The sequence below is a fragment of the Heptranchias perlo genome, chromosome 8, assembly GCF_035084215.1.
Source record: "Heptranchias perlo isolate sHepPer1 chromosome 8, sHepPer1.hap1, whole genome shotgun sequence".
Taxonomy (NCBI): Eukaryota; Metazoa; Chordata; class Chondrichthyes; order Hexanchiformes; family Hexanchidae; genus Heptranchias; species Heptranchias perlo.
The window spans coordinates 73,378,398-73,402,802 of record NC_090332.1 but is presented as its reverse complement, the minus strand read 5'-3'; the positions used below and the strand labels follow the sequence as shown (position 1 = coordinate 73,402,802).

Below are 24,405 nucleotides of genomic sequence, written 5' to 3'. Positions count from 1 at the left end.
GAGACTTGAGCACAAAATCTACGTTAACACTCCAGTGCTGCACTGTCAGAGATGTCGTCTTTCAGAGGAGACTTTAAACCGAGGCTCCATCTGCTGTCTCAGGTGGATGTAAAAGACCCCATGGCATTATGTCAAAGAAGAGCAGGGGAGTTCTCTCTGGTGTCCTGGCTAATATTTATTCCTCATCCAACATCACTAAAACAGATTACCAGGCCATTATCACATTGCTGTTTATGGGTTCTTGCCATGCACAAATTGGCTGCTGTGTTTTCCCATATTACAACTCTGACTACACTTCAAAAGTGCTTAATTGGCTGTAAAGCGCTTTGGGACGTCCTGAGGTTGTGAAAGGCGCTATATAAATGCAAGTTCCTTCCTTCTTTCTGGTACAGCTGCTTTTACATTGGTTCAAATGTTGCTCCTGACATAAAAAAAGCAGCTGCATTTTTCAGCTCTGCAGTGAGCACAAGTACCACATATGTAAATCACAACCACCCCAACCACAACTATATGTTCACTACTTTAATGAGGCCAAAGTCAGTGGTGGATGAGCATTACACAGGAATTCATACTGTTTAGAGGGGGAAGTGTAACAGCACCTGTGCAAGAACTTTGCCATTGGAAAATGGTAGAGCACTCCATGGCTTTTTAGTAGTGTTCTAAAGACATGCACCAAGTACAGCACTGAGCAAGCCTGTGCATTTTATCTACGGCCTTGAGTGGTCCATTACTGGTAAATGCAGTCAACAAAGCATCAAGTAGAAGCGGATAAGGCAATTTCAAAGCTCAGTGGCGATTCCCCTCCCTCCCCCTCATTTTTCTATCCTAACAACACTGAGTCATGCAGGGATACAATTCCAAAGCAGCTGGCCATCCTCCAGTACCTTCCCCAAATGGCTATTTATGGCAGAGGCTGGAGAGCGAGTGTTAACAGACTGTTGACTTTGGAGAGATGTCACAGCTGGCCGGCCTCCCACCTTCCACCCTCCATACACTTAAAGCTTGTCCAAAACTCTGCAGCCCGTATCCTAACTCAAACCATTCACCCATCACCCCTGTGCTCGCTGACCAACACCTCGATTTTAAAATTCTCATCCTCTTGTTAAAATCCCTCCATGGCCTTGTTCCTCCCTATCTCTGTAACCTCCAACAACCCTCCTAGAACTCTGCGTTTTTCCAATTCTAGCCTCTTGTCCATACCCACGTTCTTCGCCCCACCATTGGCGGCTGTGCCTTCAGCCATCTAGGCCCTAAGCTCTGGAATTCTCTCCCTAAACCTCTCCACCTCTCTCTCCTCCTTTTAAGACCGTCCTTAACACCTACAACTTTGACCATGTTTTTGGTCACCTGCACTCATATCTCCTTATGTGGCTCGGTGTCAGTTTTTGTCTGATAACATTCCTGTGAAGTGCCTTGGGATGTTTTACTATGTTAAAGGTGCTGTATAAACGCAAGTTGTTAATGAGCCCTGTCTTGTCCTCACCCAACCCCGATACACATGCAATGTATAACGATGTTCAGGAGCAGGCACCTAAGTAAATACTTTTCCTCTTGCTAGCTGCCTGTGGCACTGAGGCCAATTTTAGTGTCTTGTCACGAGAGAACAATTTTTTTCACCTGCAGTTTATTTCAAGAAGCTAAACGTTACAAATGTTACGAATTGAAATAGGAAAACTGGGAAAGATTTTAAAGGTATATTCGCGCGCTGATATGGTACCGGTGTATATTCGCGCGCTGATATGGTACCGGTGTATATTCGCGCGCTGATATGGTACCGGTGTATATTCACGCGCTGATATGGTACCGGTGTATATTCGCGCGCTGATATGGTACCGGTGTATATTCGCGCGCTGATATGGTACCGGTGTATATTCGCGCGCTGATATGGTACCGGTGTATATTCGCGCGCTGATATGGTACCGGTGTATATTCGCACGCTGATATGGTACCGGTGTATATTCGCGCGCTGATATGGTACCGGTGTATATTCACGCGCTGATATGGTACCGGTGTATATTCGCGCGCTGATATGGTACCGGTGTATATTCGCGCGCTGATATGGTACCGGTGTATATTCGCGCGCTGATATGGTACCGGTGTATATTCGCGCGCTGATATGGTACCGGTGTATATTCGCGCGCTGATATGGTACCGGTGTATATTCACGCGCTGATATGGTACCGGTGTATATTCGCGCGCTGATATGGTACCTGTGTATATTTTTAAAAATTTGTTCACGGGATGTGGGCGTCGCTGACAAGGCCAGCATTTATTGCCCATCCCTAATTGCCCTTGAGAAGGTGGTGGTGAGCCGCTTTCTTAAACCGCTGCAGTCCGTGTGGTGAAGGTTCTCCCAAAGTGCTGTTATGTAGGGAGTTCCAGGATTTTGACCCAGCGATGATGAAGGAATGGCATATGTCCAAGTTAGGATGGTGTGTGACTTGGAGGGGAACATGCAGGTGGTGTTCCCATGTGCCTGGTGCCCTTGTCCTTCTAGGTGGTAGAGGTCGTGGGTTTGGGAGGTGCTGTGGAAGAAGCCTTGGCGAGTTGCTGCAGTGCATCCTGTGGATGGTACACACTGCAGCCACTGTGCGCAGGTGGTGAAGGGAGTGAGTGGATGGGGTGCCAATCAAGCGGACTGCATTGTCCTGGATGGTGTCGAGGTTCTTGAGTGTTGTTGGAGTTGCACTCATCCAGGCAAGTGGAGAGTATTCCATCACAATCCTGACTTGTGCCTTGTAGATGGTGGAAAGGCTTTGGGGAGTCAGGAGGTGAGTCACTTGCCGCACCATACCCAGCCTCTGACCTGCTCTTGTAGCCACAGGATTTATGTGGCTGGTCCAGTTAAGTTTCTGGTCAATGGTGACCCCCAGGATGTTGATGGTGGGGGATTCGGTGATGGTATTGCCGTTTGAATGTCAAGGGGACGTAGTTAGACTCTCTCTTGTTGGAGATGGTCATTGCCTGGCACTTGTCTGGCGCGAATGTTACTTGCCACTTATCAGCCCAAGCCTGGATGTTGTCCAGGTCTTGCTGCATGCGGGCACAGACTGCTTCATTATCTGAGGGATAATATTCATGCAGTGATATGGTACCGGAGTATACTCACGCACTAATATGGTATGGGTGTATATTTATGCGCTGATATGGTACTAGTGTACATTTGAGTCCAATACAAAACTACCACCATCTCCACCAAACATGTATACAAAACTGATGAGCATACTCTAGTTGTGAAGTAATGAATAAGAAAGGAGCAACATTTCCTGTTGTGTTACTCTGGCAATCATTTGATCTAACCAAAGAATGCTTTTGGTCTTAAAAATAAGTAAGAGCATTGAACTGGTTGACAGCTTAACAAAAGAGACAATGAAATGACAGTTTTAGGAGGTTGGTTTAAATGGGTAGCAAAGCTTTTATCTGTGTACAGGAAAATAATTGAATTGGGAAAGCTAATTCCTAGTGAATCAATTGAGAAAAGCTCCCTCTGGACAGGCCAGTTTATTGATAAAACATCTTGAAGCTCTTTTCCCCAAACAAGGAGGGAGTCAAGCTGTGACGATCTGGGAAATGGTCCCCCCAGTGTCCTGTAACAGAAAGGCATTGACAGAGTACCTGCAACATTCCCCGTCTGTCTGTAGAGGCTCTGCATTCCCCAGTTCTCCCAAACCTGTGACCTCTACCACCGAGAAGAACAAGGGCAGCAGGCGCATGGTAACACCGTTACCTTCAAGATCCCCTCCAAGTCACACACCATCCCAACTTGGACATATATCACCGTTCCTTCATTGTCGCTGGGTCAAAATCCTGGAGCTCTCTACATAACAGCATTGTGGGAGCACCTTCATCACACGGACTCCAACGGTTCAAGAAGGCAGCTCGTCACCATCTTCTCAAGGGATGGAAGGCAACTAGGGATGGGCAATTAATGCTGGCCTTGCCAGGGACACCCATAATCCAAGATTGAAAAATAAATGAAGAAGTTGACAGTCTGTTCCCAGATTTGATCAGTTGGACTTTGCAACTCACCATTCTCTATTGTGCCTCATGATCCACTCAGCTAAGATTGGAAGTTCACTGCATAGGGAATCATGAGAATGAGCTGGTGTCTTGCCACGATGTGGTTTACTGAGATTTACTTTCTAAAAATTAATTATCCGGAAAAGAAGAGGATGCTGCCAATGTTGCAGCAAAGGAGAAGGAGATAGAAAAATTGGATCGGATAAACCAGCTAAAGAGGAGCTAAAACAGTTGGCAGTGTTCAACAACAACTTGTATTTATGTTGTGCCTTTAATGTAGTAAAATATCCCAAGGCGCTTCACAGCAGCGATTATCTAACGAAATTTGATACCGAGTCACATATGGAGATATTAAAATAGGTGACCAAAAGCTTGGTCAAAGGGATAGGTTTTAAGGAGCATCTTAAAGGTGGAGAGAGAGGTAGAGAGGCAGAGAGGTTCAGGGAGGGAATTTCAGAGCTTGGGGTCTAGGCAGCTGAAGGCACGACTGCCAATGGTGGAGCGATTAAAATCGGGAATGCGCAAGAGGCAAGAATTGGAGGAGCACAGAGATCTCGGAGGGTTGTAGGACTGGAGGAGGTTACAGAGATAGGGAGGGGAGAGGCCATGGAGGGATTTAAAAACAAGCATGAGAATTTTAAAATCGAGGTGTTCATGGATTGGGAGCCAATGAAGGTCAGTGGGCACAGAGGTGATGGGTGAACGGGACTTGATGCGAGTTAGGATACGGACAGCAGAGTTTTGGATGAGCTCAAGTTTATGGAGGATGGGAGGCCACCAGGAGAGCATTGGAATAGTTGAGTCTGGAGGTAACAAAGGCTTGGATGAGGGTATCAGCAGCAGATGAGCTGAGACGGGGGCGGAGATGGGTGATGTTATGGAGGTGGAAGTAGGCGCAGAAGGTAGAAACGTCACCCGGTCCAGATGCAATGCATCCTAGTTTACTGAGGGAAGTAAGGGTGGAAATAGCAGAGGCTCTAGCCACAATCTTTCAATCCTCCTTAGATATGGAAGTGATGCCAGAGGACTGGAGGGTTGCAAATGTTACACCCCTGTTCAAAAAAGTGGAGAGGGGTGAACCCAGTAACTACAAGCCAGTCAGCCTAACGTCTTTAGAAGTTTCCCCACCAACGACAATAATCCGAGACAAACTTAGTTGTCACTTGGAAGAACACAGGTTAATAAATGGCATCTCCCTGACAATGTGGTAAATTGCCCAGGTATGTCCTGTCCACAAAAAGCAGGACAAATCCAATCCGGCCAATTACCGCCCCATCAGTCTGCTCTCAATCATCAGCAAAGTGATGGAAGGTGTCGTCGACAGTGCTATCAAGCGGCACATACTCACCAATAACCTGCTCACCGATGCTCAGTTTGGGTTCCGCCAGGACCATTCGGCTCCAGACCTCATTACAGCCTCGGTCCAAACATGGACAAAAGAGCTGAATTCCAGAGTTGAGGTGAGAGTGACTGCCCTTGACATCAAGGCAGCATTTGACCGAGTGTGGCACCAAGGAGCCCTAGTAAAATTGAAGTCCATGGGAATCAGGGGGAAAACTCTCCAGTGGCTGGAGTCATACCTAGCACAAAGGAAGATGGTAGTGGATGTTGGAGGCCAATCATCTCAGCCCCAGGACATTGCTGCAGGAGTTCCTCAGGGCAGTGTCCTCGGCCCAACCATCTTCAGCTGCTTCATCAATAACCTTCCCTCCATCATAAGGTCAGAAATGGGGATGTTTGCTGATGATTGCACAGTGCTCAGTTCCATTCGCAACCCCTCAAATAATGAAGCAGTCCAAGCCCGCATGCAGCAAGACCTGGACAACATCCAGGCTTGGGCTCGTAAGTGGCAAGTAACATTCGTGCCAGGCAATGACCATCTCCAACAAGAGAGAGTCTAACCACCTCCCTTTGACATTCAACAGCATTACCATCGCCGAATCCCCCACCATCAACATCCTGGGGGTCACTATTGACTAGCAACTTAACAGGACCAGCCATATAAATACTGTGGCTACAAGAGCAGGTCAGAGGCTGGGTATTCTGCGGCGAGTGACTCACCTCCTGACTCCCCAAAGCCTTTCCACCATCTACAAGGCACAAGTCAGGAGTGTGATAGAATACTCTCCACTTGCCTGGATGAGTGCAGCTCCAACAACACTCAAGAAGCTCGACACCATCCAGGACAAAGCAGCCCGCTTGATTGGCACCCCATCAGCCACCCTAAACATTCACTCCCTTCACCACCGGCGCACTGTGGCTGCAGTGTGTACCGTCCACAGGATGCACTGCAGCAACTCGCCAAGGCTTCTTTGACAGCACCTCCCAAACCCGCGACCTCTACCACCTGGAAGGACAAGAGCAGCAGGTACATGGGAACAACACCACCTGCACGTTCCCCTCCAAGTCACACACCATCCCGACTTGGAAATATATCGCCGTTCCTTCATCGTCGCTGGGTCAAAATCCTGGAACTCCCTTCCTAACAGCACTGTGGGAGAACCTTCACCAGACGGACTGCAGCGGTTCAAGAAGGCGGCTCACCACCACCTTCTCAAGGGCAATTTGGGATGGGCAATAAATGCCGGCCTCGCCAGTGACGCCCACATCCCATGAACGAATAAAAAATAAATAAATGGCAGCCAACATGGATTTGTTAAAGGCAAATCGTGTCTGACTAATTTGATTGATGTGGAGATGCCGGTGATGGACTGGGGTTAACAATTGTAAACAAATTTACAACACCAAGTTATAGTCCAACAATTTTATTTTTAATCCCACAAGCTTTCGGGGGCTTTCCCCTTCCTCAGGCGGTGTGGAAATGACAATTTTGAATCCTTCGCATTTTAAGATCACATAACAAAGCCTGGTGATTGCTGCCCGTTGCCAAGGCAATCACAGTGAGCAGACAGAAAGGTGTCATCTAAAAGGCCACTGAATATACAACCCCCCAAAAAAAAAAAGAGAGAGAGACAGAACGAAGACAGTCAATGACCCGTTATATTAAAAACAGATAACATTTGTTCGCTGGTGGGGTTACGTGTAGTGTGACATGAACCCAAGATCCCGGTTGAGGCCGTCCTCATGGGTGCGGAACTTGGCTATTAATTTCTGCTCGACGATTTTGCGTTGTTGTGTGTCTTGAAGGCCGCCTTGGAGTATGTTTACCCGAAGGTCGGTGGCTGAATGTCCATGACTGCTGAAGTGTTCCCCGACAGGGAGAGAACCCTCCTGTTTGGCGATTGTTGCGCGGTGTCCGTTCATCCGTTGTCGCAGCGTCTGCATGGTCTCGCCAATGTACCATGCTCTGGGGCATCCTTTCCTGCAACGTATGAGGTAGACAACGTTGGCCGAGTCACAGGAGTATGAACCGTGCACCTGGTGGGCGCTGTTCTCCTGAAGGCTGGGTAACCTTCAACATGTCATCAATGATGACGAACACCTCGCTATGGCTATCCCCACACCTCCACTACTCGCCTTTAAACAACCACCCAACCTCAAACAAACCATCGTTCGCAGCAAATTACCCAGCCTTCAGGAGAACAGCGTCCACGACACCACACAACCCTGCCACGGTAACCTCTGCAAGACATGCCAGATCATCGACACAGATACCACCATCACACGAGAGGACACCACCCACCAGGTGCACGGTTCATACTCCTGTGACTCGGCCAACGTTGTCTACCTCATACGTTGCAGGAAAGGATGCCCCAGAGCATGGTACATTGGCGAGACCATGCAGACGCTGCGACAACGGATGAACGGACACCGCGCAACAATCGCCAAACAGGAGGGTTCTCTCCCTGTCGGGGAACACTTCAGCAGTCATGGACATTCAGCCACCGACCTTCGGGTAAACATACTCCAAGGCGGCCTTCAAGACACACGACAACGCAAAATCGTCGAGCAGAAATTAATAGCCAAGTTCCGCACCCATGAGGACGGCCTCAACCGGGATCTTGGGTTCATGTCACACTACACGTAACCCCACCAGCGAACAAATGTTATCTGTTTTTAATATAACGGGTCATTGACTGTCTTCGTTCTGTCTCTCTTTTTTGGGGGGTTGTATATTCAGTGGCCTTTTAGATGACACCTTTCTGTCTGCTCACTGTGATTGCCTTGGCAACGGGCAGTAATCACCAGGCTTTGTTATGTGATCTTAAAATGCGAAGGATTCGAAATTGTCATTTCCACACCGCCTGAGGAAGGGGAAAGCCCCCGAAAGCTTGTGGGATTAAAAATAAAATCGTTGGACTATAACTTGGTGTTGTAAATTTGTTTATAATTTGATTGAGTTCTTTGATGAAATAACGGAGAAGGTTGATGAAGGTAGTGTAGTTGATGTTGTGTATATGGACTTTCAAAACGCATTTGATAAAGTGCCGTATAATAGACTTGTTAGCAGTGGCAGCGTGGATATGAAATTCGCTGAAAGACAAAGCAGAGAATAGTAGTGAACACTTGTTTTTCAGACTGGGGGGGGGAATATACAGTGGTGTCCCCCAGGGGACGGTGGTGGGACCACTGCCCTTTTTGATATATATTAATGACCTGGACTTGGATATACAGGACATATTTTCAAAGTTTGCGGATGACACAAAGCTTGGAAATGTAGTGAACAGTGAGAAGGATTGTAGCAGGCTTCAGGAGGACTTGGACGGACTGGTGAAATGGGCAGACACATGGCAGATGAAATTTAATGCAGTGAAGTGATGCATTTTGGAAGGAAAAATGAGAAGTGGCAGTATAAACTAAATGGTACAATTTTAAAGGGGGTGCAGGAACAAAGACCCAGGAGTTCACATACACAAATCTTTGAAGGTGGCAGGACAAGTTGATAAAACTTACAAAAAGCATATTGGATCTTTGGCGTTAGAAATAGATGCATAGAGAACAAAAGCAAGGAAGTTATGCTAAACCTTTATAAATCACTGGTTAAACCTCAGCTATAGAGTATTGTGTCCAATTCTGGGCACCAGATTTTAGAAAGGATGTCAAAGCCTTGGAGAGGGTGCAGAGGAGATTTACCAGAATGGGGAATTTCAGATATGTGGAGAGACTGGAGAAGCTGGGATTACTCTCCTTAGAGCAAGGAAGGTTAAGGGGAGATTTAATAGAGGTGTTCAAAATTGTGAGGGGTTTTGATAAAGTAGATAGGGAGAAACTTTTTCCACTGGCAGGAAGGACAGTAACCAGAGGACACAGATTTAAGATAATTAGCATAAAATCCAGAGGGGAGATGAGGAGAAATTTTTTTACATAGCAAGTTGTTATGTTCTGGAATGCACTGCCTGAAAGGGTGATGGAAGCAGATTTAATAGTAACTTTCAAAAGGGAAATAGGTATATACTTAAAAATTAAAAATTTGTAGGGCTACGGGGAAAGAGCAGGGTTATGGGACTAATTGGATAGCTCTTTCAAAAAGCCGGCACAGGAATGAATGGCTTCCTCTGTGCTGTATGACTGTCTGTGGGTGTAGCTGGCAAGGCCAGCATTTATTGCCCATCACTAGTTGCCCTGAGTAGATGGTGGTGGGCTTTCTTGAAGTGGTTTGATACAATTGAGTGGCTTACAGGCCACTTCACAGGGCAGTTATGAGTCAACCTGTGTGGGACTGGACCAGGTAAGGACAGCAAGTTTCCTTCCCTAAAGGGCATCAGTGAACTAGTTGGGTTTTTTACGACAATCCAACAGCTTTATGGTCACTTTTACTGATACCAGCTTTTTATTTGCAGATTTTTATTTTCTCAAACTGCCCTGGTGGGATTTAAACTCACGTTCTCTCGATTATTAGTCTAGGTCTCTAGATTACAGTAACATAACCACTACGCTACTGTAACCCGTGCTGTGTGAGTGATCGCTTCTTGGAGTCCAATACCATTGTCATTTGAAGTTTTGAAAGCCATTAAATGTTCCTGAAATGAATTTCACATAGCCACGAGTCTGCTACAGGTGTCCTTAAAACCTCAACCAACATCACTAAAAAACAGATTATCTGGCCATTATCTCAGGCTGTTTGTGGGACCTTGCTGTGCACAAATTGACTGCCACATTTCCCTACATTGCAACAGTGACTACACTTTAAAAGTACTTAATTGGCTGTAAAGCGCTTTGGGACATCCTGAGGTCGTGAAAGGCGCTGTATAAATGCGAGTCGTCTTCTTTTTCATTCTGTTTTACATAGAATTACATGGAATGTACAGCACAGAAACAAGCCATTCAGCTCAACAGGCCCATGCTTGTGATTATGCTCCACATGAGCCTCCTCCCTCGCTACTTATCTAACCCTATCAGCATATCCTTCTATTCCTTTCTCCCTCAAGTATTTATCCAGCTTCCTCTTAAATACATCTATGCTAGTCACCTCAACTACTTGTGGTAGCGAGTTCTACATTCTAACCACTCTCAGGGTAAAGACATTTCTCCTGAATTCCCAATTGGATTTATTAGTGACTATCTTATTTATGGCCCCGAGTTCTCACCCCCTCCTCCCTCACCCCGCAAATGGAAACATCTTCTCTACGTCTACTCTATCAAACCCTTTCATAATTTTAAAGACCTCTATCAGGTCACCCCTCAGTCTTTGCTTTTCTAAAGTAAAGAGCCCCAGCCCACTCAATCGTTCCTGATAGGTATAACTTCTCAGTTCTGGTATCATCTGAGTAAATGTTTTTGTACTTTCTCCAGTGCCTCTATATCCTTTTTATAATATGGTGACCAAGTGTGGTCTCACCAAGGTTCTGTACAAGTTTAACATAATTTCTCTGCTTTTCAATCTTATCCCTCTAGAAATGAACCCCAGTGCTTGGTTTGCTTTTTTTTATGGCCTTATTAACCTGCATCACTACTTTTAGTGATTTGTGTATCTGTACCCCCAGATCCTTCTGCTCCTCTACCCCATTTAGATTCTTATTATCCAAGCAGTATGTGGCCCCTTATTCTTCCTACCAAAATGTAATACCTCATACTTATCTGTATTGAAATTCATTTGCAAATTACATGCCCATTCTGCAAGTTTATTAATGTCTTCCTGTATTTTGTCACAGTCCTCCTCGGCATTAACTACACTCCCCAATTTGGTGTCATCCACAAATTTTGAAATTGTACTTCCGATTCCCGAGTCCAAATCATTTATATAAATGGTGAACAACAGTGGTCCCAACACCGATCCTTGTGGAATACCACTTCTCCCCTTTTGAAAGTCTGAGTAACTACCTTTAACCCCTACTCTCTGTTTTCTGTTTTGTAGCCAGCTTGCTTTCCATTCTCCCCTGACTCCATGTGCTCTGATGTTAGTCATCAGTCTACTATTACTTTATCGAAGGCCTTTTGAAAATCCAATTATATTACATCTATTGCATTACCTTGTCTACCCTTTCTGTTACTTCTTCAAAGAATTCAGTATGGTTGGTCAAGCATGACCATCCATTTTGAAATCCGTGCTGACTATTCTTCATTATATTTTCGGTTTCTAGATGTTTTTCTATTACATCTTTAAGTAAGGATTCGATTATCTTTCCTACCACTGACGTTAAGCTAATTGGTCTATAGTTCCCTGGACTGGTTCTATCTCCCTTATTAAATATAGGAATCACTTTATCTTCCCTGTTGTAATAAACTGTGTTTCCCTGTGTGTGTTGCAGCGTATCTACTACCTGTCTCTGGAGTTCTACATGGGCCGGACACTGCAGAACACTATGGTGAACCTGGGGCTGGAGAATGCCAGTGATGAGGCCATATATCAGGTATGGTGCCTGACAACAGTGACTGCAGTTGACTGGACTGCAGTATTATATTGTGTAGGTCACACTCAGCAATTTGATGCATAGACATGATGGGCAAGAAACTAGAAACGTGTAATTATAACGGTCTATTATTGGTTAGGTTGAGGAATATTTGAGCTACCTTTGGATTATATAGTGAAGGATGATGGTGCTGTAAGTTTTTTTTGCCATGTCAGTTCTTTATCATATTGTCAAACAGTTTTAGTTCCACTGCTTAGGCTAGGGTCTTAGGAATACTTCATGCAATCAACCTAACCAACTGTGATCTGGAATAAAACCCCTTTTTATTTGAAAATGAACCTATTCTGTTGAATTTTGTCTTTGACAGTATTGGTTTGTGAGGAAGGCAGGAAGAAGAGCATTGTACCCTTAGTTTGATCGATTGCGTTAGGTTGAAGATGAGATTTCTTTCTTTCCATCCCTTCCTCCACCACCAATTTTTCTGTGTATCTTCTCATTTTCTTTTTCTCTCTTGATCTCTGCTCTCTTCTGTTGAACTCTTGAGCTGAGTTTCAAACCCCATGCTTCACTGTGACCGTTTTTAATTTCATCTCTGCAACATCTGCCCTTACCTCGCTGCCAAAACTCTTGTTCAGGCTTTTGACCTCCTGACTTCACTGTTCCAAAGCACCCCCCCCACCCAATGTCCACTCAAGCCGCACCCGACACAAACTCTGACTTGTTCGAAACTCTTGCTGTCCATATTGTGCCCCACACTATGTCCTGCTCACCTATGCTCCCTGCTCCCAATACATTGAATTGGAAATTTCCACCTTCAGTTTACACGTCATCATCCTGCCTTCCTCTGTGATCAACATCCAGTGCCCCAACCATTGCCCTCAGGCCCTCTCTCCTCTTGTGTACCCCCCACCATTGGTGGTAAATCCTTCAGCCATCATGGCTTGACTCTTTGGAACTCTCTTTCTGAACCCTTCCTCCTTTGTTACTTCTCTCCCCATCTTTAAAAACCTCCTCAAAACCTATTCTTTCCCCGGACCATACTATTGGTCATCAACCTTTTCGATTACCGCTCAGCATCCATTTCTCTTCTGTGAAGTGACTGGGATGCCTTCTACATTAACAACAACAACTTGTATTGTGCCTTTAACATAGTAAAACATCCCAAGCCACTGCACAGGAGCATAAATCAGACAAAAATTGACACCGAGCCAAGGAAGAAGACATTAGGACAGATAATCAAAAACTCTGTGAAAGTCGTAGGTTTTAAAGAGCGACTTAAAGGAGGAGAGAGAGGTGGAGATGTTTAAGGAGGGAAATCCAGAGCTTAGAGCCTAGACAGCTGAAGGCACGGCCACCAATGATGGAGCGAAGGAAGTGAGGGATGCACAAGAGGCCAGAGTCAGAGCAACTCGGAGGGTTGTAGGGCTGAAGGAGGTTGCAGAGATAGGGAGGAGTGAGGCCATGAAGGGATTTGAACATGAGGGTAAGAATTTTAAAATCGAGGCTTTACTGAAATGCGGGCAGCAGGGTTTTGGATGAGCTCAAGTTTATGGAGGGTGGAAAATGGGAGGCCCGCCACTCTGTTCCTGCTGTGTGGGTTAGATTAAAATCGCAAATGAATTTTTAAAATTCTGCTTATAGGTTTTTATTGCTGCTAATGACTTAATAAAATTAGTTCACAATTTACTTTAAATGGAGTTGGAAAGAACACTCACCTCCCTTTTACCTTCCTTTAACCATAGTGCTACAAAAGTCCCATTTCAAAGCACACTGAACCAATAAATGATGCGGCAACTTCACATAACCTCCAGTTGTACAGACAGTACTCGTCTTTCTGTCCCACACTTTATTAGGGCCTGCAGTGTTATTACTTCAGGCGTTCTTCAATATTTACTTGGAGTGCGCAGTTTCCTGGCAGCAATGAACACACCACTTCAACCTAAAGAGGATTTTATTGCTGCACCATATGTTCGTTACTTAGGAGGTTATATTGATTTATCCAACGTCCAGAACATTGAGATTCAGCACATGGTTTCATCACTAGAAAGGCTGGTAGTACTTAAAGTACATAAGTCACCCGGTCCAGATGGGATGCATCCTAGGTTGCTGAGGACAGTAAGGGTGGAAAATGCAGAGGTACTGGCCATAATCTTCCAATCCTCCTTAGACAGGGAGTGGTGCCAGAGGACTGGACAATTGAAAATGTTACAACCTTGTTCAAAAAAGGATGTAAGGATGGACCCGGCAACTACAACTACAGTTTAACTTTGGCGGTAGGGATGCTTTTAGAAACAATAATCCGGGACAAAATTAATAGTCACTTGGACAAGTGTGGATTAATAAAGGAAAGCCAGCATGGATTTGTTAAAGGCAAGTCATGTTTAACTAAATTGGTTTGAGTTTTTTGATGAGGTAACAGAGAGGGTGGATGAGGGCAATGCTGTTGATGATGTGTATATGGACTTTCAAAAGGTGTTTGATAAAGTGCCATATAATAGGCTTGTCAGCAAAATTGAAGCCCCTGGAATAAAATGGGCAGTGGTAGCATGGATACAAAATTGGCTAAGTGACAGGAAACAGAGAATAGTGGTGAACAGTTGTTTTTCGGACTGGAGGGAGGTGTACAGTGATGGTCCCTATGGGTCGGTACTAGGACAACTGCTTTTTGTGATATATATCAATGACTTGGAGTTAGGTATGCAGAGTACAATTTCCAAATTTGCAAATGACACAAAACTTGGAAGTGTAGTAAACTGTGAGGAGGATAGTAATAAACTTCAAGAGGACATAGACAGGCAGGTGGAATGGGCAAACACATGGCAGATGAAATTTAATGCAGAGAAGTGCGAAGTGATACATCTTGGCAGGAAGAACGAGGAGAGGCAATACAAACTAAATGGTGCAATTCTAAAGGGGGTGCAGGAACAGAGAGACCTGGGGATATACGTACACAAATCTTTGAAGATGGCAGGACAGGTTGAGAAAGTGATTAAAAAAGCATATGGGATCCTGGGCTTTATAAATAGAGGCATAGAGTACAAAAGCAAGGAAGTTATGTTGAACCTTTATAAAACACAGGTTCGGCCACAACTAGAGCATTGTGTCCAACTCTGGCCACCACACTTAAGGAAGGATGTGAAGGCCTTGGAGAGGGTGCAGAAAAGATTTACTAGGGTGGTTTCAGGGATGAGGGACTTTAGTTACATGGATAGACTGGAGAAGCTGGGGTTGTTCTCCTTAGAGCAGAGAAAGTTGAGAGGAGATTTGATAGAAGTGTTCAAAATCATGAAGGGTTTAGAGAAAGTAAATAAATAGAAACTGTTCCCATTGTCGGAAGGGTCGAGAACCAGAGGACGGTGATTGGTAAAAGAACCAACGGCGACATGAGGAAACATTTTTTTACACAGCGAGTAGTTACAATTTGGAATGCACTGCCTGAAAGGGTGGTGGAAACAGCTTCAATCGTGGCTCTCAAAAAGGAATTGGATAAATAGCTGAAGGGAAAGAATTTGCAGGGTTACGGGGAAAGTGTGGGGAAATGGGACTAACTGGATTGCTCTAACAAAGAGCTGGCATGGGCTTCAGCAAAGGGCTGAATGGCCTCCTTCTGTGCTGTAACCATTCTATGATCAGCCAAGTGGAGTCATTTCCAGCTAATGGGACAAAAAGGCAGCACTGGACTGCATTTCCAATAGAACCATAGAATCTTACAGCACAGAAGGAGGCCCTTTTCAAACTTACTATTGAATCTGCTTCCACCACCCTTTCAGGCAGCACATTCCAGATCATAACAACTCACTGCATTAAAAAAATTCTCCTCATCTCCCTCCGGTTCTTTTGCCAATTATCTTAAATCTGTGTCCTCGTTACCGACCCTCTTGCCAGTGGAAACAGTTTCTCCCTATATACTCTATCAAAACCCTTCATAATTTTGAGCATCCCTACTAAATTTTCCTGTCAAAGAGCCAGCACAAGCACGATGGGCCAAATGGTCTCCTGTGCTGTAAGATTCTATGAATGGGGGCGGGGGGGTGGAATAGCAATGTGCACAGTATCATCTTGTGAGCTAAAGTAGCAAAATTGTCTGTATGCAGTGATTTTGTATAAATTGGGTCAGAGAGGCTTAGTCATAAGGTTCCTTTTACCCTCAACCAATGTAATGCAAATTGCACAGCGAAAGGGGAGCTTATTGTAGCAAAGATCTAAATATTGAATCCTTGATGGGTGAAACTTTTATTTCTCCCCCACAACTTCTAGTTGGGTTTAGACATCGAAGAACTGGAAGAAATCGAAGAAGACGCTGGACTTGGCAATGGAGGCCTTGGTCGATTGGCAGGTAATCAAAGTTCTCCTTTTTAAAGGAGTCTTTTTGATCTATTTCCACCCCATCTCTGCGCACGCACACACAGCAAAATGTTTTAGAATGGAGTTTAGGGTGGTTATCTATTTGGATTCTGATCCTTCCTCTCCTTTATATTTGTGGTAAGTAGAGTTCTTGGAGTTGTGCTCAAACCCAACGTGGAGTTTGCTTTAATACTATGACTCACTGATCTTAGCTGTGTTTCTATTTGTGGGTGGGGGGGGGGGTGGGGGTGGTGACAGCAAGGTTGGGAGTCGAGCAGAGGTTGTGCTTCCCCACCAAGGTAAAACAACAACAGCTTGCATTTATCTAGCACCTTTAACGTAGTAAAAACGTCCCAAGGTACTTCACAGCAGTGATATCAGACAAAATTTGACATCGAGCCACATAAGGAGATATTAGTACAGGTGACCAAAAGCTTGGTCAAAGAGGCAGGTTTTAAGGAATGACTTAAATGATGAGAGAGAAATGGAGAGGGAATTTCAGAGCTTGGGGCCTAGGCAGCTGAAAGGAAAGATCAAAGGAAGGGACGTTCATGCTACTCTTGATCAACTCCCATCATTGTGTCCCTCTCAGCAAAAGCCAGTGTGTAATTGAGTGGGTTCAAGCCCCAGTGTGTAATTGAGTGGGTTCAAGCCCCACTGACCTCAGGACATCCCAAAGCACTTTACAGCCAATGAAGTACTTTTGAAGTGTAGTCATTGTTGTAGGAAATGCGGCAGCCAATTTGCACACAGCAAGGTCCCACAAACAGCAATGTGATAATGACCAGATAATCTGTTTTAGTGATGTTGGTTGAGGGATAAATATTGGTTAGGACAACAAGGAGAACTCACTTGCTTTTCTTCAAAATAGTGCCACGGGATCTTTTACGTCCACCTGAGAAGGCAGATGGGGCCTCGGTTTAACGTCTCATCTGAAAGGTGAAAAATACAAAAGGCATCAAAGGGTATGGGGAGAGAGCGGGAATATGGTATTAAGATAGAGGATCAGCCATGATCATATTGAACGGCAGAGCTGGCTCGAAGGGCCGAATGGCCTACTCATGCTCCTATTCTCTATGTTTCTATGAAGGACGGCAGCTCCGATAGTATAGCACTCCCTCAGTACTGCACTGGTGTCAGCTTAGATTTTGTGCTCAAGTTCCTGGAGTGGGACTTGAGCCCACAATCTTCTGACTCAAAGGCGGGAACTCTACCCACTGAGCTACAGCTGATACCTCATGTTTTAACATGGCGACCCACCACTGAACAAGGCGAATATACAAATAAAACAATACTGGCATTTCTGCTAATTACATTTATTCTTGATTTTAGCCTGTTTCCTTGATTCATTGGCCACACTGGGTTTGGCAGCATACGGCTATGGAATTCGCTATGAATTTGGTATTTTTAATCAGAAGATTCATAATGGCTGGCAGGTGAGTTTGCTGGAATTATTAAGTTTCCTAATGATCTATTATTGAAGGCAAAAACAAACATATTTGTTATTACTGTTGGACACTTTCACATACAGCCATCTGCCAACTTACAAACTCCATCTCGCAGACTGACTTGCTTCAGTCTAGACCACTGGATAGGTTTGAATTATGAAGGTCCTTCTGCCCATTTGATCTCATCTTTCCAGAATTACAGAGAATTACATAGGATTTACAGCACAGAAACAGGCCATTCGGCCCAACTGGCCTATGCTGGCATTTATGCTCCACGTGAGCCTCCTCCCACCCTACTTCATCTCACTTTATCAGCATTTTGTTCTATTCCTTCCTCCCTCATGTACTTATGTAGATTCCCCTTAAATACTAGTCCATACTGTCTTCCCATTATAGTGTCTAGCTGAATCCAGTGTTGTGACCAGGCCTATTTAACTAATGTATTGGCAGCGCTACACTACAGAAAAAATGAATTGCCCTTAAGCCAATACACCTTAATGTGTCAATACATTTTTTTTTGGTAATGGTCTTAACTCTTCATTCCAATGAAGGAGAAAGGAATAGAAGGGTATGCTGATAGATGAAGTAGGGTAAGAGGAGGCTCCTGCGGAGCATAAACACCAAATGGCCCGTTTCTGTGCTGTAAATTCCATGTAAAGATTCTCTTTGCTTCTCTCGTCAAACAAAAGTTTGGGGCAAAGTCCTCAAGCTTTCTACACTTGTAAATTGCATTAGACTGGCGTAAGTGATGACTGTATCTTAACCAGGTTATCTTTTCGAGGGCTAGCATACAAAAGAAAGAAAACAGTGCTCTTTAGGTTATGTGATAAGAGCAGCGACTATGGTGGCCATGTAGAGAGAAAGTAAAGTAGGCAAAAAAAAACACGCATGGGAATAAGAAAAGCAAAGAAAGACTTGCATTTATATAGCACCTTTCACGACCTCAGGATGTCCCAAAGCGCTTTACGGCCAGTGAAGTACTTTTGATGTGCAGTCATTGTTGTAATGTAGGACAAATTGGAACCTTTATACTCAGCACAGAGTGTCTGTCCCATCTGGGTTATGATCATACAGGATGTCCTTTGGCACTGATCCCTGCTAATAATAGGGAAGTGAAGTAGAGTCAGTGGATTGTACTCATCCAAAAGGTCAGACAGTTGCACATATATTATTTAAAAGAAAGAACTTGCCTTTCACGATCTCAGGACGTCCCAAAACGCTTTATAGCCAATGAAGTACTTTTAAAGTGTAGTCGCTGTTGTAGTGTAGGAAACGTGGCAGCCAATTTGCGCACAGCAAGGTCCCATAAACAACAATGAGATAAATGACCACATACATGTTAGAAGAAAAAGGGTAGTCAAGGGTAATGTGGGACCTTTAAAAACAGATGTGGGTAATGTTGCAAATGAAAATAAGGAAATGGCAGATTTGTTGAATGATTTACTTTGTGTCAGTCCTCACAGTAGAGGAAGAGGATAATATACCTGACATTCCAGGGAAACTAATAATGAATCAAGGAATGGAACTCACTAAAGTTAACGTAAGCAAGAAAACAGTATTGGGAAAAAATAATGGCACTAAAGACTAACAAATCCCCAGGACCTGATGGTTTCCACCCCAGGGTTTTAAAGGAAGTAGGTGAGGAAATTGCAGATGCTTTAGCCATAATCTTCCAAAGCTCTCTCGATTTAGGAATTGTCCCTTTTAGATTGGAAAATTGCAAATGTAACTCCATTATTTAAGAAACATGAGAGAGAGAAACCAGGAAATTATAGACCTGTTAGTCTAACATCTGTTGTGGGGAAATTATTGGAATTTATGATTAAGGACAGAGTGACTGAGCACTTGGAGAAATTTGAGCTGATTAGAGAGAGCCAACATAGATTTGTAGTGTGTAGCTCATGTCTAACGAACCTAATTGAATTTTTTGAGGAGGTAACTAAAGTAGTAGACAGGGAAATGTCTATGGATGTAGTTTCAATGGACTTCCAGAAGGCATTCGATATGGTTCCACATAAGAGACTGTTAGCTAAAATTAGAGCTCATGGAATTGAAGGCAAATTATTGACCTGGTCAGGAGATTGGTTAGGCGGTAGAAGACAGAGAGGAGGGATAAATGGGTATGTACTCGAATTGGAAGGATGTGACTAGTGGTGTCCCACAAGGATCTGTGCTGAGGTCTTAACTATTCACTATATTTATTAGTGACTTAGATAACACAATAGAGAGCCATATATCCAAGTTTGCTGATGACACAAAGATTGGTGGCATAGTAAGTAGTGTAGGCGGGACCATAAAATTACAAAGCAACATTGATAGATTAAGTGAGTGGGCAAAACTGTAGCGGATGGATTTCACGCAAGCGTGAGGTCATCCATTTTGGACTTAAAAAGGATCGATCCGAGTATTTTTTAAATAGTGAAAAGCTAGGAACAGTGGAGGTCCAAAGAGATTTAGGGGTCTATGTACACAGATCACTAAATTGTAGTGGTCAGCCACAAAAAATAATCAAAAAGGCTAATGGAGTGTTAGCCTTTATGTCTAGAGGGCTAGAATATAAAGGGGAGGAAGTTTTGCTACAGTTATACAAAGCCCTGGTTAGACCACATCTGGAGTACTGTGTACAGTTCAGAGTGCAGCACCTTAGAAAGGATATACTGGCCTTGGAAGGAGTACAGCAGACTCGCGAACCCTCTGAGAGAAAAAAATTCTCATCTCCGTCTTAACCGGGAGATCCCTTATTTTTAAACGGTGGCCCCTAGTTCTAGTCTCCCACAAGGGGAAACATCCCCTCAGCATCTATCCCTTCCAGTCCCCTCAGGATCTTATATATTTCAATAAGATCACCTCTCATTCTTCTAAATTCCAGTGTATACAGGCCCAACTTGTCCAACCTTTCCTCATAAGATAACCTCCTCTTCCCAGGAATCAGTTGAGTCAACCTTCTCTGAACCACCTCTAAAGCAATTGTGTCCTTTCTTAAATAAGGAGACCAAAACTGCACACAGTAGTCTAGATGTGGTCTCACCATTGCCCTGTACAACTGTAGCAAAACATCCCTACTTTTATATTCCATTCCCCTTGCAATAAATGACAACATTCCATTTGCCTTCCTAATCACTTGCTGTCCCTGCATACTAACTTTTTGTGATTCATGTACTAGGACACCCAGATCCCTCTGTACCTCAGAGTTCTGCAATCTCTTTCCATTTAAATAATATACTGCTTTTCTATTCCTCCTGCCAAAGTTGACAAATTCACATTTTCCCACATTATACTCCATCTGCCAAATTTTTGCCCACTCACTTAACCTATCTATATCCCTTTGCAGACATCGAAACTACAGCACAGAAACAGGCCTTTCTGCTCAGCTAGTCTATGCCAGTGTTTATGCTGCACACAAGCCTCCTACCTTCCTACTTCATCCAACTATATCAGGATTCCCTTCAATTCCTTTCTCCCTCATATGCTTATCTAGCTTCCCCTTAAATGCATCTAAGCTATTTGCCTCAACTACTCCTTATGGTAGCGTGTTCCACATTCTTACCACTCTTTGGGCAAAGAAGATTCTCCTGAATTCCCTGTTGGATTTATTAGTGACTATTTTATATTTATGCCTCTAGTTTTGGTCTCCCTAACAAGTGGAAACATTTCCTCTACCTCTACCCTATCAAATCCTATCATTATCTTAAAGACCCCTATCAGGTCACCCCTCAGCCTTCTCTTTTCTAGAGATAAGAGTCCCAACCTGTTCAGCCTTTCCGGATAAGGATATCTTCTCAGTTGAGGCGATTAGCATAGATGCATTTAAGGGGAAGCTAGAAAAACACATGAGGGAGAAAGGAACAGAAGGCTATGTTGATAGGGTTGGATAAAGTAGGGTGGGAGGAGGCTCGTGTGGAGCATAAACACCAGAATAGACCAGTTGGGCCAAATGGCCTGTTTCTGCGACGTACATTCTATGTAAGCTGTCTGAGTATGTAGGGTGCGTTCCTACAGGGAGAGGGTGTACACTGCATAGCAGGCAAATAGAAACTCTGCCGGTGTGAATATCTCGGTGGATTAGTTTGGAGACTCTTAAACGCCCCTAGGTTTCTCCTAAACACTTGGTTGACTCAAAAAATCCTACATGAAAAGGAAGTAAGTGCCTCCATAGTTGGATCAGCATGTCAGCACTGATGGCTACCAAAGGCTTTAAATGTGCAAAGCGCAACCGTCCATTCATGGTCACTCATGCTGGGGGATTGTTAAATAAAACATGTATTGCTTAAAAATGAAAAAAAATAACTCACCAAATTTGCCTCTGATTCATAAGGAACCGTTGTCTATATTTCCTGCATTATTCAGAACAATCAGACTTACACAGAAAGCTAAGAAATGCAAACTAGTTACGTGTTCATAGAATCATGCAGCACAGAAGGAGGCCATTCGGCTCATCATGCCTGTGCCGGCTCTTTGAAAGAACTATCAAATTGGTTCCACTCCCCTGCTCTTTCCCCATAGTCCTGCACGTTTATCATGAGTGCTTAACAGAGCCACATAATCTAGACGACTTGATGACGTCAGCTGAAGCTAAGGACGCGCTGGTATTGGGCACTGCAAGACAGATGCTTTTATGCCCTCGGTGCCAAGAGACTTACCCCTCATAAGCACCAACCAGCATTGAGAACACTGGGATACAAACATACGAATTAAGAGCAGGAGTAGGCCATTCAGCCCCTCAAGCCTGCTCCGCCATTTGATAAGATCATAGCTGATCTGATTGTGACCTCAACCCTACTTTCCCGTCTACCTACTATAACCTTTGACTCCCTTGTTATTCAGGAATCTATCTAACTCAGCCTTAAAAATATTCAATGACCCTGCCTCCACCGCTCTGTGGGGAAGGGAGTTCCACAGACTCACGACCCTCTGAGAGAAAAAAATTCTCCTCATCTGCGTCTTAAATGGGAGAACCCTTATTTTTAAACTGTGGCCCCTAGTTCTAGTTTCCCACAAGGGGAAACATCCTCTCAGCATCGACCCCTTCAAGTCCCCTCAGGATCTTATATATTTCAATAAGATCACCTCTCATTCTTCTAAACTCCAGTGTATACTGGCCCAACTTGTCCAACCTTTCCTCATAAGATAACCCTCTCATCCCAGGAATCAGTCGAGTCAACCTTCTCTGAACCGTCTCTAAAGCAATTATGTCCTTTCTTAAATAAGGAGACCAAAACTGCACACAGTATTCTAGATGTGGTCTCACCAATGCCCTGTACAACTGTAGCAAAACATCTCTACTTTTATATTCTACTTGCAACAAATGACAAAATTCCTTTTGCCTTCCTAATCACTTGCTGTCCCTGCATACTAACTTTTTGTGATTCATGTACTAGGACACCCAGATCCCTCTGTACCTCAGAGTTCTGCATTCTCTCCCCTTAAATAATATACAGCTTTTCTATTCCTCCTGCCAAAGTGAGTAAGTTCACATTTTCCCACATTATACTCCATCTGCCAAATTTTTGCCCACTCACTTAGCCTATCTATATCCCTTTGCAAACTCCTTATGTCCTCTTCACAACTTACTTTCCTACCTACCTTTGTGTCATCAGCAAATTTAGCAACCATACATTTGGTCCCTTCATCCAAGTCATCGATATAGATTGTAAATAGTTGAGGCCCCTGCATTGATCCCTGTGGCACTCCACTCGTTACATCTTGCCAACCTGAAAATGACCCATTTATGCCTACTCTGTTTCCTGTTAGCTAACCAATCAATGGGATTGTCCTTGCTAATTAAAAAAAAGTAATTGGAACCAAAACATCATTAGCACTCACTGGCACCAAATCCTATGTAAATTAAGGGCAGATTACACTGGATCCTGCCAAGGAGTTAACTGTTACTACCAAGGAAGTAATTGGTAAAAGAACCAGAAGGGAGATGAGAATTTTTTTACCCAGCAAGTTATGATCTGGAATGCACTGCCTGAAAGGGTGGTGGAAGCAGATTCAATAGTAACTTTCAAAGGGGAATTGGATATATACTTTAAAAGTATAACATAAAAGGGAACCCAAAAATCTTCTATCGGCATATAATTAGTAAACGGGTAGTAAGAAGAGGGGTGGGGCTGATTAGGAACCAAAAAGGAGATCTATGCATGGAAGGGCAAGGCTGAGATACTAAATAAATACTTTGCATCTGTCTTTACTAAGGAAGAAGATGCTGCCAGAATCTCAGTAAAGGAAGATGTAGTTGAGATACTGGATTGGCTAATAATTGATAAAGAGGAGGTACTAGAAAGGCTGGCTGTACTTAAAGTAGATAAGTCACCCGGTCTGGATGAGATGCGTCCTCGGTTGCTGAGGGAAGTAAGGGTGGAAATTGCAGAGGTGCTGGCCAAAATCTTTCAAACACCCTTAGATAGGGGGGTGCTGCCAGAATGACTGGAGAATTACAAATGTTACATCCTTGTTCAAAAAAGGATATAAGGATAAACCTGGCAAGTACAGACCAGTCAGTTTAACTTCGGTGGTGGGGAAGCTTTTTGAAACGATAATCCGGGACAAAATTAATAGTCACTTGGACAAGTGTGGATTAATAAAGGAAAGCCAGCATGGATTTGTTAAAGCCAAATCGTGTTTAACTAACTTGATTGAGTTTTTTGATGAGGTAACAGAGAGGGTTGATGAGGGCAATGTGGTTGATGTGTATATGAACTTTCAAAAGGAGTTGATAAAGTGCCACATAATAGGCTTATCAGCAAAATTGAAACCCATGGAATAAAAGGGGCAGTAGCAGCATGGATACAGAATTGGCTAAGTGACAGGAAACAGAGAGCAGTGGTGAACGGTTGTTT

General features: G+C 43.9%; 1 protein-coding gene across 1 annotated transcript in view; it reads left to right on the top strand.

The window, feature by feature from the left end:
- pygb (phosphorylase, glycogen; brain) overlaps positions 1-24,405 on the top strand; it is a 115,801-nt gene that overhangs the window by 12,912 nt on the left and 78,484 nt on the right. Inside the window, exons 2-4 of the mRNA XM_067989313.1 lie at positions 11,670-11,771; positions 16,029-16,107; positions 17,448-17,551. Coding sequence (XP_067845414.1) covers positions 11,670-11,771; positions 16,029-16,107; positions 17,448-17,551 — 285 coding nt within the window. The remainder of the gene's footprint in view (positions 1-11,669; positions 11,772-16,028; positions 16,108-17,447; positions 17,552-24,405) is intronic.